Below are 19900 nucleotides of genomic sequence, written 5' to 3' on the forward strand. Positions count from 1 at the left end.
ACAAATTCACACGGAGAGGGTCCAAACCTGCCCACCTCCTGTCTCTCTGCATGCAACCTAATGTGGGTTTCTGCTGGGCACCTGAGCTCCATGAAGAAGGGAAACGTCTGACCGTGCTTTGCCCTCTTAACACGTAGCATGGGTGAAGGAATAGTACCCTGAGCATATTACAGCCCAACCAGGCAGCAGATATCCAGAGGTCTCTTCTTCCTAAGTATGGTGGAATATGTAGAGCCTGGGCTAGCATTGAGCCATGACGATCGAAACTGTGCACATCATAGTGCTTGGCATGTTTCAGTCTGCCCTTTGGTATGCTTTTCACCTTGCAGTGCAGCTGGACATACTAAAGTCCTCCTTAACAGATCTCTTAATGGTATTCCCACTAGTACAATTTGGTTTTGCGGTCTGACCTTTTGCCAGGAAAAAGTATATATGAATTCCCTAGAAGCTTCTCCAAAGCCAGCAGAGACAGGAAATGAAGGGATATTACCACTTACTACCAGTTAGAGAATTCTTGTATCTGGAGAACTTCTGTATACCAGGAATCTTAGAGGGAAAATAGTGTTTGAATGTACTTATTTTCATCAAGTTATCAGGAACTTGAGTTCTACTGAGAATCAGATGTGTTTGTCTGATTTAGGTTTAAAGGAACACATAAGATGCCTTCCTTAAATCCTTAGTCCGCATTTACTAATATGACTGTTTCCCACTCCATTTTTAAAAGACTGCTGTGAAGTTTCATGTGAGGAGAAGTTTAGTCTACCAAATGCTTAGGAACCTTCATGACTGACCTTTCATGGCTGAAATTCCACTGCCTATTTTTACAAGTCATGAGCCTTTCAAAAGGACTTGAAAGGCACTGTAATATGTGCCTGAAGTTAATATGGGACTTTTCTATTGTCTCTAGCATCCGACCTGATGTCACTTGCATCTCGTTTGTAATGATGCCAATGGAATTGTTCTTGATTTGTCTCTGCATGCCGTCTTTTCTGTCTTTCTTATGAAAGAAATACCTAAGTATTCTACAAATACTCAGCACATGGATAAAAGGGATGGCAAGTAATGTCAGGTAAACCATGCCATTCTGGATTAAGGTAATTAGCATTTTATGTTTATTTTTATAACTAGCCTAACAATACATATCTCTTGACAAGATCTTAATGAAAGCAAATCAGAAAAAAAAAAAGCCATTTAACATTAAGGGAGTATGGTAATTCACCACATTAATCTAAATTCTACAGGTTTAGTGTTAGTTTCAAAAAGGGAATTATTCTTCCTGAAACTAATCTCAGTGGAATTACTCAGCTCAGTGACAGATTTGGAAGAAAAAAGTGAGCTAACACCCTCCCTTCTCTCCTCTAGAACTTGTTAACTATGAACTGTAGCACTTACTATTTCTGTTACAGCAGCTACCAAAGGTCTCAGCTGAGGTAGAAAGGAAATTCCTTTGGAAAACAGCTCAGGGAAAAATAATCAAATGTTGGCTAGGATGCACTGCCAATGTCTGCTCAAAGTTTTGTAGGAACTGTGTCTGCTTCCTCCAGACTCTGTTAGGTCAAAATTCTACTAATTGCTACTAATTGGAATCCCTCAACAAAATCATCTCATAATTAATGTATAGCACTGCCAGGGCTGGTTTTACAGCCAGCACAACTCCCCTGATTTGAAGTGAGTTGGTCTGTGCATGTATCAGCTCTGAAAGTGATGTATCTGGTCACTGGTGCGGACATTACTGCCGCAGACGCAGAGTGCGCTTCGCAGTATACTTGAATGTCTCTGTGATAACGGCTGCTCCGTAATTGGCAGGAAGAAGCATAAATTTAGCATGGCAAGGTAACCACTGGTGGTAGATGAAAAAATAGTAACGATATACAGCCAAACTTTTAAAGGAATAACTGCGAGTTGGGCACAGGCAGTGTCCACAATAATCATGTGTTTCAGAGCATGTCAGCCTTGTCCTTCATTAGGGTGTAAAATCTTACAGGTAGCACTTGTTTTTTATAACCAACATATATAAACAGTACGTGTATGCTGCATCTTCCAACAGAACCATATAAATTATTAGGGACTAATTAAGGAATATGTAAAACTACTAACTTACAACAGCTCCTTTAGGGTGGTAATGTCTGAAATGACAAGAACTGACGATGTGGGATAAGGCCATCCAAAAGGAAGTTTCTCCAGGTATATAAGAGCTCTACAGGTAGCTGCTCTGAGGCTGGCTGCAATACTCTAATAGGTCAATGATTTAGACTGAAGGAAAGCAGGAATATCTAGACTTAATCTTTACAATCAAGTAAGATCCCTAAATAATTCACATTAGTTTGTGAATAATTCTTGCAGAGGCTGTAGAATATCTGTTTTCTAACAACTTATTACATACAGCTATTTGAAGGCGAGTGGTGACTTGTATCTTTGCAAAGACAAACATTAGAATAGGAACAGTAGATCTAACTATATCAGATGTCCACTAGATTAACCCAAATGGAGCCAGTGATACGTTATCCCTTCTAGTTATTCCTAGAATTTTGTCTGTCTTTTTAAAGGTTCAGTATCTCTAATCCCTAGAGGATTGGAATTTGAGAAACTGTTCTTTTTTTCTCAAAGCAGATCTAATGCCTCTAATTATACCCTGCAGCTGTATCTCCAACTCTTAGATAGTGGGAGAAGTAAAAATTTTACACATATTAGTATTTTGGAGGTGTAGGCAGATGAATTTGCTGTTAAACATGGAGAAGGAAAGGGCATAAAACAAGAAAGGAGATCAGAGTAGCGACCCTACGGTATGATTCCTGTATCGTCCAGTTCCTTTGAACCTGTAGAGGCCTTTTGCTTTAACCTGATGTGTAAGTAATTTGTGGGCATGGTGGTCAAAAGCCAGCTGTATCAAGAGGATGGACTGAAGAGGCAGAGTCCATGCTTAATTAGACACAAATTTCCTTTAGAGCAGCAAGTGAAGTTACTGGTATCCAAAGGACCAAAATTGCCTTTTGTCCATGCTGTCCTATCCCATACGGAAGGATTCAGATTCAGCAGGCCGGTCAAGCACAGCATGCAGGATCCTAAGAAAAAAGAGCAGCTCCCAGAAAGGTGGGCCAGATAACGGCACTGAGAAGAATCACTTCCACTGGTACTTTCCTTCCCCAGGGATATCAGAAGGCCACAATATGTGGAAGCCACCCTGGGGCCTCATCCAGATCTAAAGCCTACAACAGAAAAAGCAAGCTTTTCTAGAGACTTTAATGTGTGCTGGATTTGGTCCCTGGCCTTTCTCTCACAAAGTTAACATAATTCACACAAGCTTAGTTCACCGGAGGGTCAAGCCTGAACTGAGGTGGATCTCATGAAATTTCACTAAGTCCTTTGCTTTATTTCCACTGAGATGCATGCTATCAGAATGTATAACATAGTCCTTAGAAGTCCAATTTGTTTTTAACCTTATTTCAGCTACGTTTCTCACTATTGGTAACTTCTATCTTGTAAGAGTTTTGTTGTGTAAAAAATGTTATTTAAGAAAAAAAAATTGCAAGTAGAACCAAACCTCTTTCCATAAGAAGCACTTTTTGTAATGCTCTATCATTGTTTTACTGTTACTACAATACTTGACATCTTCCAAATGCATTAAAAAGTTCTTGAGAGGTCTTACAACTTTACAGTGTATTCTATGATGCCAATTCTGATCACAATCTAGTTGAAGATAAGTTTAATGAGCACTACAAAAATACAGGCCTCTTGTGATAAGTGATCGAGTTATTTCAGGAAGCAACAACATACTTTAAAAACATTGGCTGCTTGGTTTAAAGTTGTATTTAAAATATGTTTTTATTAAGGATATCAGAGACTTATCTTGGACTTTGAGAGTATCCCAAATGATGGTAGGAAAGTATCAGAAATCACTGAGATTATTAACTTGCAGAAAACACTTCTAGAACAACGACTCACAAAATGCCATCTTTTACCCACTTCAGGGAAATGTATGTAGAACTATAGAAACACTGACAAGCATTAGATTTAGTAGTGGTGAATGAATAAAGTCAATTGCTACTCTATATAACAGTAATAAGATTATTCTGAATTAGTTACAGAAGTTATTCCTAAAAAATTCTGATCACTTATGTTATTTAAACTTTCTTACATATCAATTAGTTTGAAATAATAAGTCTTTAGGCTATCTTTTAATTGCAGCACTGTAGACATGATCTGTATTTAAAGTTCTGCAATGAAAATTAAGCCGAAGCACCAAGCAGTCTTGGCTAACAAAAAAGGCTTCTTCAGCCCTTCGGATAAAGAAGGAGAGATAATGGGGGCACTGAATTCACATGAGAATTCTTTCTCAGTTTACTATTCTCTGCTTGTCACATGTTAACACAGACTACTGAAGCCACAAGCTGTTACCCACTTGTTTAATTTGCAGTGTTGCGTCTGCAGTGCATTCATTTTCTGATCATATGGTAAAACTGTTTTCAGACAAAAATGAAAAGAACACCGATGATTAATGCAAAGGAAGGGGAGCAACATATGTAACTCCAAGAACATCAGATTGTGAAGATCCTGCCATTCAGAAGATAGAGTGGGGGCTGGTTGCAGAGAAACGTGGCCTATACATCAGAAGAAGTCACCATTTTTAGTTCTTATCTCTCCCACCATTACGGCTCTAGGCTCTCAAAGAAGGCTTCAGAGCACTCTTTTAAAACTTGTTGTCTTTGTAGAATAGACCTTAGGACAACAGAGGCTCCCTTGTCTGGTCATTTTTTGCTTCACTGCTATATGGAAGCTACAATTGACATTTGTACCATCACAGCTGGTTCATGCTGGCAACTGCCAGAGGCACACAGCAGGGACTGCCACATCAGCCAGCAGCTCTTCACTGCGGCGGCTGTCCTCAGTGCTAGCAATGTTGGGAAGTGGAATTATTTTAAAAAATACAACCATTTAATTGATAGGTGAGGGTCTTTTCTTGAATCCTCTATGCTCACAGGATCAATGGCGAGTCAAAGACAGCATTCAGCTGATTTGGCGATCTTGGGAGAGCCATCCCGTCCAGAAGTTAGAAACAAGCAGCAGTTGTGCTGAAATAGCCTGTGCTGCCAAGCGTGCCTGATGGAGATGATCTGAAAGTCTGCCTGACAGCGGGGCTTCTTCAAAGTCAAACTGAGCCAGCTCTCTGTCTTTCAGTCCTCTCTGCATACCAGACCACCAGAGTTAGAGCTGTTCCACCTTACTGTTTCTTGTACCCTAAACTTAATTGCACTTGTACTTACTAAGAAAGGCAAAGCAGTGGCCAGTCAACTTACTGTGTATAATACAGCTCTTCTCACCATCAGACAATAATGGTTTACACTTCCACGCAAGAAAAAAGATATCCCCTTTAACACTCAGTCTAGCCACTGTGAAAAGTCCTAATATAAGCATCCTGCACTGGATATGTGACTCTCTGTTACAAAAGATAAGCAACATATTCAAAGATGTTCTCTATTATATGCATGTTTATAAAAAAAATGTGTTCCTTCTAACATTCATCAAATAGCGATGGGAGGGAAAAGAGGGTGGACACTGAGTCAGTCCACTTATAACATGTCTGTGTGTTTGTGGATGCATAAGCTCACTAAAATTTGGAAAAAAGGGGGATCTGAAATATTTTAAATAAATCAAAATAATGATCTAGACAGATTTTCTAGAAAAAAAATCACATTACGTGATATTCATACAAAAGACATAACCTGTTTAGGGAAGACAGGTAAAGAAATGGGTCCTTGGTGAGATACTTATCAATGGTATTTACCTCCATACTCATCTCCAGCATGTAGTAAGAGAAAGACCTGCTGAATGTCTCTGGGTAATGGTAAAATTAGGAGATAACATGGACATTGTCATGGTTGGTGCCTACAACAGATTATCACAGCAGGAAGATCAGGTAGTGAGGATTACTCACTTAAGTAAGGCCACCTGGAAAACTTCCGCAAAAGCAATACAGCAGGGCACAGACTAATCTCAAGTTCTTAGCAGGCAAAATTCTTATTTACAACATGTATCTCTATTCTACTGGCAACTGTATGGAATTTGAACAGACAGACACTTATTTTGCATTAAAGATCTGGGCTTGTGAACAAACTTATTGTTTTTTCACACTGTATTAGTCTCTGCAGCAGCCAATAGAGAGGATCTTCGCCTACATCTAACCTTCAAACATGGTTTATGCCACTGAACTAAATTCCTGAGGGAATAGCAGCCATTAAACAGCAGCTGATATCACAGGAAATAAATCCCAGCCTTAAAAAAAAAAATCACTTAAGAGTAAAAAAAGCCAAGTAATAATTAAAAAATTGAATTAATTTTCAACCAATTAGTATTTTCCAAGCGTGAGCCACAGTAGTAGTGTCTGTCTGTCTGAATATAAATAGGAATGAAGGGTCTTCCAGGTCAAGAGGAGAAATTATCACTGACATGGAATTTAGAAGTTACTGCAGAATTTATTTCATTATGCTATGGAGAGCACGAGATCCTGCTCAGAATTACAATGGCTCCCTTGTATGCTGAGAAAATGACTGACAGTGAGTTATCATTCTCAGAAGCTTCTGTAATTTCCACGCTACTCAGCATTACAGACTCATACATCTATTATGCCTTAAATGCAGCAGTAGCCAAGCTACGCAGTATAAGGTGTATCACTAAAAGAATAGGGGATGATTTAATTGCTACCAAGACCATCAGTCCTACCAGTAGTAACAATTGCTGAAACCTGAACCCTGCTCTGAAAACTGAACCTTCAGAATTTTCAGCAGAAAGGAGCCTTTTAAGAGCAGCAATATTACACTGAGGTCTCAGTGACGCATATGCCACATCTCCATTAAGGTCTGTATAACACCCTGCAGAACAAAACTCTGATCTTAACAGCTGCTTCTAAATATGCTAATATAAATATTTAATTTCAAGAAGGACCACAGGAGATAATTTGTTCTATCTTGTAAGTTTCTAGAAATACTCAAATTCAGTATTAGCTGTTTGCAAAATAATCTGCCCTACATGCTACATGCGTTATATTTTATTTAGGCACTGGCACCCATTTTATGAAAATAAAGATGTCAGAATGCAAGCTACCACATGCAATATCATCCCCACATGCCACACAGTGGTGGCTGACATTGCACCAGGCAGAATTCTGGTATATAACTGCTATTAAAAGACTTACAAAAGTCTACATCTAGAAAAGATGCCAGCTTGACGCTAGACATCACCTACACGTGGCTGTAAGCCCCACTGGAAAACTCTCTCATGTGCTTAAGTGTTTATCTGAAACACGGGTTCAAGGCTGAGGGAACTGTAGCAGCACACCTGAGCTCCTACTTTCCAGAGCTCTCATGAGCCATCCCTTCCCAAAGTATCCTACTGGAACAGTCATTCTGCATCGAAAATAAACATCTGCATGTTCAGACTTGACTGGTAAGTCTCTATTCTCTTATTCTGTCTCCACATTTTAATCTTAGGTTTCTGCTATTGACAAACATAAATCACAACACTGTTAACCAAGAGAAAATTCCTCCTATATATGGCTAATATCTAGTCATTTGTGGAACAGACTGTCCTTGAATGAAGTTGTCAATTTAGGTCATTTCTCCAGACTTCTGCACAGCCATCATCACGGCTTATAAGGATTAGGTACCTCTCCTGCATGCAAATATTCTCTGAGGTCACTAGTCCTGTTGAGCTGAAACCCAGCGCTTTCTTGTATGGGGGTGAGAGCTGAGATACCACTTAATGGCATACATGAATACTTGGGTTGATTCCTTCCTTCTGTGCAGCCTGACCTACTCCTATCCGGAACAGCTACTATGTGACATTCAAAATGTCTTGCCCTGTAGTTGAAGCAGTGAGCGCTTGGGGTAGAAAGGGATGGAAGGAAAAAAAGCTTCTTCCCATGATTCTCACATTTGCTTTGGAGTGAGGGGAACCTGGGGGTGATGGGTTCCTTCATACCATCTCGGAGCTCCACGAGCACTTGGTGTTGATCCATTTTGTTTCTGACTTCTCGCTGTAGGCATCCCTGAATGGCACTTCCCCTAATACCATTCCCTAAACATACAGTCTATGAGGTTAAAGTCCTGAGAGGAAGAGGAAGCAAAGGAAAGAGGCAGCTCTTGTGGATGAGATATCATTAGTGATTACATGACACCACAGAAGGTTCTTCTCGGAGGTCTGATTTCCTTCTACTTTTGCAGTAGCCAATTGGACTGCCCAGTTCCCCACCACCCTCCCAAGATCCTTTCCTTTCCACTCACATCCTCCCTTTCCACACACATGCTCCTGCTTTTCAGGAAAGGAAGACAGCACATCTCTTAGGAAGAGGAATCAGTATTTTCATGACCCTTAAACACAAACAACATAGAAATCCCAGTTCGCTGGTGAACAGTTGCCAATTTAATGTTGCCATCTCTAGCAAGTCACTCTTTTGAATACTGTCAGGTTGCCAACATATTCACTATGACCTCTACTTTCTTTTGTCACGACTACTTTGCTCAGGAAATTTACATTCTTAGCTGCCTTGCCTGTATCCAAGAGGAAAACAGCAGTCATGAAGTCAGGGATCCACCTAGCAATTTTAATCTATGACCTTACCACAACGAGAGAATGAAACAATATTTAGAATTAACTGTATTCCTTTTAAAGTGTTTGAAAAATGATCACTTTTTGCAAAAACATTAAAATAAATCATAAGCACGTAATGGTATGCATAGATACATGAAGAACATGTTATTGTTCATGTGGACAGAGACAGGTGACTCATGGCAAAAGAGCCGAACAAATCAAGTTATAGTCACACTTTATGTATCGGTCAACCCTCTCCCGCCAACCCCTCCAAAAGTATTTGCATTTCACCAGAGTTTAGAAGCCGTCTCAACTGGGCAAGGTAGAGAGCAAACACACAGAGTTGGTTCCTTCTTTCTTACCAATACAAGCCCACAGAAGTACACATGGTAAGTGTTAAAAAAAAAAAAAAAGGAGACTGATAAAACAACCCATGGAGAAGTACAAGGAGTCAATGTACTGATGCTGGCCAAGGAGCAGAACAGAGATTACAGTCAACATGCTCCTTCAGCACTGCTGATGGTGCATTGCTGCTAACACTGGTACTGATACCACAGAGACTGGAACGGGAGCAGTTCCAAAAACAGAGCCCCAGGTGGTCATGGGGAAGGACTGCGATTTACAGAAGAACTGTTACTTGTTTGTGTGATGAATTGAGTCTTTCCTTCTACCATTACTGTCTGCAGTCAGAGAGAATTCCTCCTCCACAGCTCTCCACCACCTGCCGCACTCACCTGTATGCTCCAATTCTCCGAAGAGCAGAAACCCCAGATTTCTACACCACAACCCCAACAAATGGAAGCAGCCCTGCAACCTCCTGTGTTTTACAACACGAGAGGACAATTGAGACTTTGCCAGCACTCCCAGCAAAGGGTGGCAGGGACTAAGAATCAGACTGTGATGAAGGAGTCATCGCCTCCTTCCTGGTTCCCTCCTTCCCTTGGCCAGAGGGCTGCACAAGTGCCCAGCGTGCCAACACAAACTGTTTCATCGCTTGGCAGGCTGAGAGGGGTGGTGAGAAGCCAGACAAGGATGTTCCCTAGAGATGAGGAGCTCAGGGCTCTTGGAAAGGCTGCTGCCCTTACTCCTGCACAGATGTGCTAGATGAGCCAGCAGACACCAAAGAGCAAACGCTGCATGTAGGTGCCTGTGGCAAGCAACCCAGATCCTTTGCAGCCAGGTAATTATAGCAGAAAGGCAGGTTTTGTTACCAAATACAGTCCTCACTGAGAAGCCATGGTGGTTCTCTCATCAAAGAGAAGCAAAGCATATCAAAGCATTCCAGAAGGCAGCAATAGAAGAAGGATTAAATAAAAATACAAAGGAAACAGGAATCACCAGCTCAGTGACAAAAATGTGTGGTTCATTCCCACCCCCTTGCCAGTGAATGCACAAGACCTCCTTGGCACAACCATATTTACAGGAGATTTCAGGAAGCTCACTTATAAATATTTATGTCTCCTGATAGCAGAGATATCCCTGAAATACTAATTCATGCTATTAGCATGTTATAGTCATTAGCCTTTCCATAAAGCAATGAAAAAAATTCTTTTAATCTACTTTCATCTTTCTTCCAGGCTAGACTGTCTTTCCCCAGTTGTCTTCTGTTCCCTTCCTCTTTCCTGAAAAACTCACTCTTACCTACAAATCTTCCCCTTCAGGCTTCATTAATCCTGCTTTACTGATTCACATTCATAATTTTTTCTTTTTGTCCCCAAATTTTTATTCCTGCTCTGATGCCCTGGTTTATCCTTTCTCTCCTTATTCCATAGTCTGGTGTCCCAGATGACAAATTCTTAATTTATCTGCTTTTCATCTGGTTTGCTTAATCCTTCAGAGATACCCAGTGTTGCTACTTCAACACCTTTCCCCTATCTCCTACCACTCCTTTTAGCTGCTCTCAGCTCTTCCTTCTGCACTTCTTCCCCTTCCCACCCATCCCCTCCCACCCCCAAATCTTCTTTACCTTTTCAGATAAATGTTTATTAGTGCCCGGTTTTCTGATCTGAGAGTACTGCAGCTACTGTGAGCAGAGAATATTCTGATGACCCAAAGGGCTGTGGAAAGAAAGCTCATATAATCATGCTGCTACATACAGCTCCTAACTGCTGCACTGAGGTGGGGCAAAAGCAGCAATAAATAAAGCAGGCAGGCAGACAATGGGGTGGGGTATGATTTGAAGAAGCCACAAATTGCTTTCCCGGTATAAAAAGAATGTAATGGCCAGTGGCAGCATATGTTATGCAGCTAGCAGATAATCATCAGGGCTATAAATGCTCAAAGATTTCAGAAGAACCACCAGGCAGTAAATTGTGGACACTCCTGACTCAAGTTTTGACATGTAAAATGAAAACAACATTAGCATTACTAATAAAAAGGGGAACATTTCACTCACTTTCACTATAGTCTCATATTCCATTTCTACTTCTGTTTTTCCTCTACTTCTTGTTCTTCTATGCTCTTTAAAACAAAACCAAGGATCATTTCAATTGAGGTGATTAACAATTACTCTAAGCTGAAATGACATAATTCTGTGCATTACAGTAACATAACATCTCTTTAATCTATGCACTTAATAAAAAACAAAAGATCACTTCATGCTTCTGTGTGCCAGCTCATTAATTTTTGACTAGTTGGTAGGAACATGTTAGGCAGAGAAACCAGTCTATTTATTACAGCCTGTCACTCCATATTAAAAGAGGACAATATTTCAACTGTGTTACGTGAGAGATTTGAGTTTAGCTGAAGTTGGAGCTTAGGAACAACACAAGAAGTGACACCCTTCTTTCTGAGAGGGGGAAAGAAGCATATCTCTGAAGGAAAAACGAGCATAAGCCATGCTACCTGAAGTCTGTGTCTAAAGAAATACCTAAGGCCATCGCAGCATGAGGCCCTCAGACTGCAGTCGGGCCTAATCCCATTAAGTCCATGCAGGTTGGATAGAAAACCTCCAAGGACAACACCAAGTGCTTACAAAAGTGGTGCTGCTGCTTCACGAGATGGCCTGTTCCCTTTGAGTCAGTCTTGCATGAGTGCCTGGGCTGGAAGAGGTGCAGGACGTGATGTTGTTGGGGATGTTACTACTGTTCACTTGCCTTATTCCTGGAGCTGAAACTTCTGCATGATAGTCTGAAAGAGTGGCAGGATCTTCATGTTGTCCTGTCAGCCTAGAAGACCCTGAAGTGCTGCAGGCAGCTGCATGCTAATTAGTGCTGACTCCCTGGGATAGCTGTGGCTCATCACACACCACTCTGAGCACCCTTAAGTTAAACTCTCTCTCTTAAAGAGGTCTAAGGTCTGGATCAGAGAAGTCCTGGAAGTACTCCAGCAGCAACTAAAAGGACCTAAGGTTTTCAGCTTATGCAGTTACTAGGAAATGGCTATAAAATTACAGAACTGAATACAAAGAAGGGTGACTTTTTAGTTCTTCCTAAGCATAGTATTCAAGCAAAATTACCACATTTTCAAGTGACTGCAGTACTTTTCATTCTCTGTTGTGCTAAATTATTGTGCTGTCTTGTTTTACTCTAAAATAAAGTGTTATTTCAGTACTAAGAGATTTACTGCTTCATATGGATAGTAACTGCATGAGTATATTGCTGGACTTGGTTCTGCTTGTACAAGTTAAATCATCAATATTTTATGATACAGTTGGTGCCACTAAACTCTTCATACTTCCACATCATGTACTTTATATTCCACCACGTATTTGAGGTGGTGAATACCAAGTATACCTATTGTATTTACAATGTCCAAGAGCCAGAGTTGTAACGGCAGCCAATTTAATATAGCGGTATTAGGTCAGACTCAGCCCTGGAATAATTGCATGCAAGTTCATTGAGGTCATTTGTACTTTGCCTTAGCTGTTGGCTGTCAGGTTTGCTACAAATGAAACTGAAAACTGAAACCTTTAAAAAGAAACAAAACAACAGCACAAAATTAAGTTTTCTGGTTTAATGTTTAAAGTTAAGATAGTTTAATAACTGAAGCAGTACTTTTTAAATTTGTCACAAAACATTTCCTCTCAAAGCATTTTTTGTAAACGGAATTTATTTTGAAAACTGAATATAATTATTGGGTCACTTCCTTGGTGATGGTAAAGAAGCAGAACAATACATTTCAACACTGTGTCCTCATTTTACATTCATGCAGATTCATAAACGTCTTATAACTGAGTCACAATGGCAGGCAAAAATTGTAATTAGCTAACTTAAGGTGGCTGGATTTGGTTGAAATTCTACACAAGGGAACTTATGCCGTCTTTTGTGTTGCTATGAATTAATGAAACCATTTTATCTATTTTCTCCTTGAACTCTTTCTCACCTTGGTAGCAGTGGGCTGTAAAACTACTACATTAACACTGACACAAATGGTGTTATAAGATACATGTTGGGTATAAGACGGTCAGGAAATGGGTGCCAGTGATAGTGGTAGCTTGCACCATTTTGACATGCAAAATGAATCTAAAATATTAGCTGAGGAAGCAGAAAGTGACAGTTTGTAGCAGAAAAAAATATAGCAGCAAGAAGGTGAAATGTAAAGTGAAAAAAGAAAACTGCTTTGTTTTGCACACTTCCTTATCACTTCTCCTGATGCACTTCATTTTTCTGTCCCTTTGATCTATATGCTTCACTGGCTTTGTGTTCCCACTGACAGACAAATCAGATAAAGTGCCGTACTTCATACTGGCCATTTTTACAAAATTCCATATATGTTTGCAGCACACAAATACTTTGTTATTGTGGATGTTGGCACAGTTACTTCAGTGAGGCACATACCTACTAAAGCCAGGTTAGCATTTGACTAGAAATTCCCCTAAAACCAATCTTTGAGAACACTAATGAGCATCCTCTTGCTAACTTCCTTAGTTTGTTCAACATTCTTGCTTTTTCTTACTTGTGGCACCATTTTTAGCCAGCCTCCCTGTTAAGGACACATTGGTGTTTGTGAAAATGTATGTCTAGTTTGCATGCAGGTGATTGCAGGCATGTACTGGTGAGTGCTCACACACCACGATTTTGGTGTGCAAAGTAGGCACACATTTGCAATGTGCAGATTTTACCTACCTGGAGGGCAAACATCAGGCTCAAAAAAAGTAAACATGTCAAAAAAGCAACATCCAAAAATGATAGCAAAACAACTCTACTTAATCAAGCTGAGGATTTTCCCTTTGATTATTTAGCAAGTACTCAAAACACAGTCCACTGAATGTAACAGAGATATCTGGATAGCATGAATTCCACAGTGCTATGCAATTACAACTCTTTTGTTGTAAGTAAGGTATACATCATTCAAAACCTATATAGCTTATAGAGTTTTTAACAATACAGTCTGTGCACTTGCACCATTAGGATTCTCTTGATCCAAGTGACGTTAGTGTAGCGGACATATATCATGTATTATACACACATATTCACCACAGAGTGCTCATTAGTTATGAAGCTCCAGCATTGTCTTGCAGCGTAAATAAGAGAAAGCCAGAAAGAAACACACGTATAACAAACATTTAATTTGAAGTCGTTTCTCATTCTGATGATCGTGATTGCATTTGTTGCAATTACATGGTCTTCGTTTAAATTCCCCAAGCAATTTCTTGATTCTAGTGTGAGAATTATCTTTCTGTATGTACCGACAGTGTGTTAAGCAGCTTTTTGTGAAAACGTTGTTGTGTAGATAATACAACACAGACAGTACGTATGCTTTCCCAAATCATAACTAAGCAGCCAAATAGCTACTTCTTTTATTGATGCTGGGACGACATTCGAGAGAGAAGACACATGTAGGAACTAGACTGTGGAAGAATACTAATACTAACACTAACGTCTAATGCTGTTTTCCCAGCAGTTTTCTGGAGACACCTTCTAAAGCAGAAAGTCCAGAAATAACTCAGTGCAAGTTTAAGCTTTTAGAATACTGAATTGAATATATTCTGTTGTATTTTTGTGACCCTATATTTTTGTGACCCTCACAAGGGTCAAAAAAAAGGTACATTTATATTTCTGGTTTCTAAGCTATCATTAGGAGTTGTGTTGTGTTTTCATTTATTGTGACATAACTATAAAGAAATACTGCTGTATTCAGCCTAGATTTATATTCTTGCAAGTGTGTAGAAATGTAGCCAGAATCTGGTCATGTACTGCAATAAATTGTGCTGGCTTTATACCCGAAATCAAATGCTGCTAATATGAATGTATTCTTCTTTACAATTACCTTTTATGAACATGTAAAAATATGATAAAGAAAAATATATTGTATCAGGGGAAATAAAAAGAGAATATTGCTTACCCACGAGGGCTGCCTCATAGCACTACATTTAGTTCTATTAAAAATTCAGACTTCTCTCAGTTATTCAGCTGGCAACTCAGATGTGTTGCTATTGGCTCTGCCTCTGACTTACACCTACATTATTTTCATAGACCACAGAAGCACAAAACCACCATGTTAAAGAAAGAAGAAAAGATTTTCAAAGGCACCTTGAGTGGAAGTGGAAAGGTTTTAAGTCAATAGTTCAACCCAAGTGGCTTCATATTTTTAGAAATGAAACATCCAGGCCTAGTGCCTGCTCCCATGTCTGTACTATAACATGTCTATCAATGTTCATTGGTTGGCAATCTGAGGGACATGTTTCTGCTGAAACTTTGGCCTGCTGACTAAGATTCAAGCATTGCTCACTGCCCACTAAGTTGGGGAAAAAAGAATGTGCCATCTGGAAAAGAGCATATATGGTCTGTTAGTCAGCCAATGGACCAAGCAAACTTGTCTTGGACTTTATGGAAGCTCTGGCCTAAATTGTTATTAAGTCATGATTCTTTTAAAATTTGTTTGCAGATGTGCCGTAGAGTTCATCTTCAGACAGATGTATTTTAAATAGGAACATTCTTTATGCAGACATCAGAAGACTGAATTTGCGAAACAGAAGCTTGAATTGCAAAACAAAAAAAGGAAAAGGACAAGAAAGGATAGAGGGCATGCTTTCCCACGGATGTAATCTACAGCAAGGTTGTACAAACACACACTTAGGACAAAATCTAGCTTGTGGTAACACAGAAACAGTACAAAAACACTTAAAGTAGCAATCTGTAATCTTATATTGAAAAAATTGTGAAATTTTATTGTATTCATCTTCCACGGAACAGAAAAGATCCTCCACATCTCTACCACAAAGAGAGCACACCCATTCAGTTGTTTGTTACTTGGTCTGAGACTGGCTGGGAACGAGATGGATGGAGGAGGAAATGCAGGAGAAAGAGAATGGTTTTGACTCTGATCTCACTCCGTGACAGGGTATAGTCAATCCAGATTAATTCTATTGCATGTCAGTGAAAATCACTGGTTTAACAATAATATAAGTGAAATCACTCACTATCCAATTTCACACTTAGGTTTTACATACACAATCCAACTGCAGCGAGAATAGTCTGATAATAATCTCTCTTATTTCTCTTCCTGAGCAAGAAAAGTAGATTTCCACCCCTGCTTCCTGTTGATTACTTCAGTTATACCATTTTTGAAAAATAAACTGCTATTATCTAACAATTCCACAAAGGCCAAAAGATGAAGCCTGTATATATATTTTTCAAATTAAAAACAAAAAAAAATCCTGAACCTCAGTTCAAGATCCAGGCAAAGCACAACTGAAAGTTGGTATGTACAAAACATTGTATCTATCACTTTTACTGTCTGTAGAATAACATTTATTAACTTGCAAGCTAAACAAAGATCAAGGAAATGTCATTTATTTCTTAGAAATATATTTCCATTATTATAATAAATGAAAGTTAGACACATAAAATCCAATTCAGGATTTTTACACACCAGTGTATCTTTCCTACAGAGCTCTTGCTCATCTGGTTAAGCCTGAACAGTTAATGTATTGTGGTAATGAGATCAGTAAGATTCTGTGAATGTCTCAGTGGATGCTTTTAATTGAAAGTCTCAAAGACTTACTCATTTAGGACATGGTCTTGCTCCATTGAAGTCAATCTGAATTTCGCTATTGATATCAGTCAGAGTAAATTAAAGTTCACTCCTCACTCCATGGCATATTGCCGTAGTCTGAGAGGTAATCAGGCAACACCTGTGAACCAGCTCCTTATCACCAAAAGTCAAAATTACTTTAGAAAATGGAAAGAATGCCAAGGAAGTCAGTATTACTATAGCTGGTGCAGAACAATAGTTTGGTGAGGGATTCTTTTAGGGCTCATCACCGATTATGGAAAACGGGTTCCAACCCTGTCAATTAAAGGGAAAGAGAGACTCAAAGAGAGACTGATTCTCACTGGGAGTGGCATAAGCAAAGAACAGAAATATAGACGTATATTGTATTTTACTGAGAATAATTTTTTGTTGTTATGATTGTATATGAGGCACTGAAAGAACTGAAGTCAAGTCAAAAGTTCTTTCATTTGCTATGGTGACATGGCCACCAAGTGCTTCAGTTGAGAACTACTAACATCTTGCTGACATGATAATTAAGCCTCTTCAGTTGTCCTACGCTGCTCTCATTACCAGAAAGCTAGATTCTTATCTGAATACCATGGCTTCTACACTGAAAACAATCACTATTTACAAACCCTGTTATTCCATAGAAGGAGAGTATGAAGCTTGCAGAATCCTTATACGTGAACCTGTATTGTTGAGGACACTCTTCCTCTCTTACAGACTTAATCTATCTAGATTAAACACTCAGTCCTTTGATATAATTAGGTATCTCAATGTTTCATGCTAAGCAATGCTGTATTCTCACTCATCCTCTAACTCGAGTATTATGAAGATGAATACATATACATACACAAGGAGCAGGAAGGACCTCCTGCCTCTGAGGTGAACCATAAAATCAAGAGAAATCAATTAAACTACACCTTAAAATAGTTAGGTTTTCTGCCTGCACAATGCATAATTTTAAAATAACATACATAGTACCCAAAAAATGGAACTACTTGTCTGATGCCTAGTTAAGCATCAGCTAACCTAGTTAAGTTATTTTTGTAAGAGCACAGCCTGCAGCAGTATTCTAGGATGGCTCAATCTTCCCTCTGTCCTTACAGTAAACAGGTCAAAGAGAGTAAAGCCCAAAAGCTTTTCAGTGAAGTTTACTCATTCCCCCAATTTAGCAAATGTACCACATTATTTGATTGTTTTACAGCGTGAAGTGTTGTAAACAGTAGATCTTGTACAGATTGTTTTCTCATTGCTTAAACCACCACAGGTCCTGGGCGAGCCAAAGATGCCCAGTGTCTGCAAATACCGGGGGGAGGTTGCGCAGTCTGGGAGATGGAATTCTCCCCTTATTTTCATCAATGCGTAATTTAAATGTGGATTTTTCCACTAGCACTGGAAGAGCCAGCAAGACAGGCTCAGCTTCCCTAAACTTCCCATTTCTCTCCCTGCCTGATCTCCTTTTTGCCATGAGACAATACATCGCTCTCTGATGTGATGCAGGCTCTCAGATGGCCATTCCCTGGAGCCTGTCACCTCCTGCTCCTTTGTCCTTCTTTTACTGCCTCCGTGCATCGACACAGGGGACCAGCCACAATCTGGCTTTAGATCACTGCGTTTACTGACACGTGTTGTTTCCCTTCTTGCTGTAAGAAGCCTGCGTGTTTGTTAGGGCCCACTTGCAGCAGTGGGGAAGTGGAGTCTTCTGGCCAGGCCAAGAGACAGGCACTGGAAGGACTGTGGCCTTATCTCCTTCCATATCCACCCTTGAACACTTTTTTCCAAGATATGCCCTCTCCTCACCTTCAGAGTCAAGTATGTTCTAGTACTTTTACAAATGCAACTTATTTTATATTCAGTTTTGTCTCAGTTTATCAACAGGCACAGTGAAAGAAAACAGCAAATGCTGCATTTGGCTCTCCCAGCTAGTGATGTATGAGAAAAAAAAAAAAAAAAAAAAAAAAAAAAAAGAAGAAGAAGAGCTGTTCCATAAACAGCTGCTCTTTCTTTTCTCAGTGGCTTATATGTAAATTATCTTCAGGGGATGTAAAGAATCAAGCCCTCTGATCTTGATGGTGAGACAGGCACTCTTGTTCTGTAGATGATGCTTACAATTTTGAACATTGCAAATTAAAGAAGATTCTTCCCCTAACCCAAAATGCCATTCTAAATCACATCAGTATAAATCCAAAGCGATACCAGTAACATTGCTGAAATGGTTATGAGCAAATGCCAGTGCAATTGAGATTCAGCCAAAAGGACGTCTCATTGATCCAATGCCTCAAATAAATAAAAGTTTAGCATTCTCGTCCATCCAACTGATTTCCTTTGTGACTTTCCATAAATCATTTCACTGCTATGACTTCAGTTCTCCCATCTGCAAAACGGTATGAAATACAATTTATTGGTTCAGATTTAATACTACTAAAACCTGACAGCAATAGCATGGTGTTGGCTTACAGAGCTAGCATGATAGCTTAAGCAATTGTAGATCCTCCTTTGTGTTAAATATAGCAGATTGCCCAGCTTTCCTGTAGTAAAAGGAGATTTATTTCATGAGAATGTTCAAAATCTAAATCCTCTTCCTAATGAAATGTCAGATAAAAGGATCTTTTAGTCTAACACCAGATCAGGAAAATGTCAAGTCTCCTAACATTTTATTAAACATTAAATGATGGCGAAATAAACAAACAAAAATCTTGTTTTTCAATAAATCATTATTAGTTCCTTTTATTTTGTAAGATGTAATACATATGCCAATTAGTTCTTCAAATGACTACATGGGGGAAGTCCCTTCTCTCCCTGTGCTCAGGACCGTATATTAACCTCATTAGTCTGAGTCTAAGAACAGATTTTCAGCTTCATTCTTTTCTGAAACTAAAGTTAGTTTCAAACGGGTAATATAGCTACTGCTGATAAACTCAAGATGCCTTAATATCTATTTGCTGAGTGGAAAATCCTGCTTATTTTGAACTAATTTAGTACAGCAGTACCTGTTTAAGATCAATTCACAGCAGACTATTTCCTATTTACTGTTAATTAAAATCATGGATTTCCTGTTTCAAACAGCATATAACCCTGAAGAATTAGCTACAAAACCAGCATATTATTGACTCAGCTGGCAGACTGTAAGTCTACACTTACTACTGAATTCTGTGGTTCATAAAAACAACCAGTCTAAGCAATGACAAAATGGCCAAAATGGGGCTAGGCAAAGAGGGAAAAATAGGAGGCAATCTCTGAAATTTATCTTCTCAACATTACAGAAGTGCAGAATGGCTTAAATGTGATTTTTATCTGCAGTCTGAGGAACTGAGAGCACAGTACACTGGAGCTCTTTCCTGGCACAATAAATTTGGGACCACCCTGCCTTGCTGTC

At 39.3% G+C, this 19900-nt stretch overlaps 1 protein-coding gene across 3 annotated transcripts in view; it reads right to left on the minus strand.

Annotated features, from left to right (window-relative positions):
* PLCB1 (phospholipase C beta 1) overlaps positions 1-19900 on the minus strand; it is a 436237-nt gene that overhangs the window by 18064 nt on the left and 398273 nt on the right. For 2 of the 3 annotated variants that reach the window (XM_026094677.2, XM_026094678.2), the window contains exon 32: positions 10979-11043. The exons of the other annotated variant lie outside the window; for it this stretch is intronic. In XM_026094677.2, the coding sequence (XP_025950462.1) occupies positions 11005-11043 (39 nt within the window). In that variant the 3' untranslated portion in view covers positions 10979-11004. The remainder of the gene's footprint in view (positions 1-10978; positions 11044-19900) is intronic. 3 annotated transcript variants of the gene reach the window in all.

Source organism: Dromaius novaehollandiae, chromosome 3 (assembly GCF_036370855.1).
Source record: "Dromaius novaehollandiae isolate bDroNov1 chromosome 3, bDroNov1.hap1, whole genome shotgun sequence".
Classification (NCBI taxonomy): Eukaryota; Metazoa; Chordata; class Aves; order Casuariiformes; family Dromaiidae; genus Dromaius; species Dromaius novaehollandiae.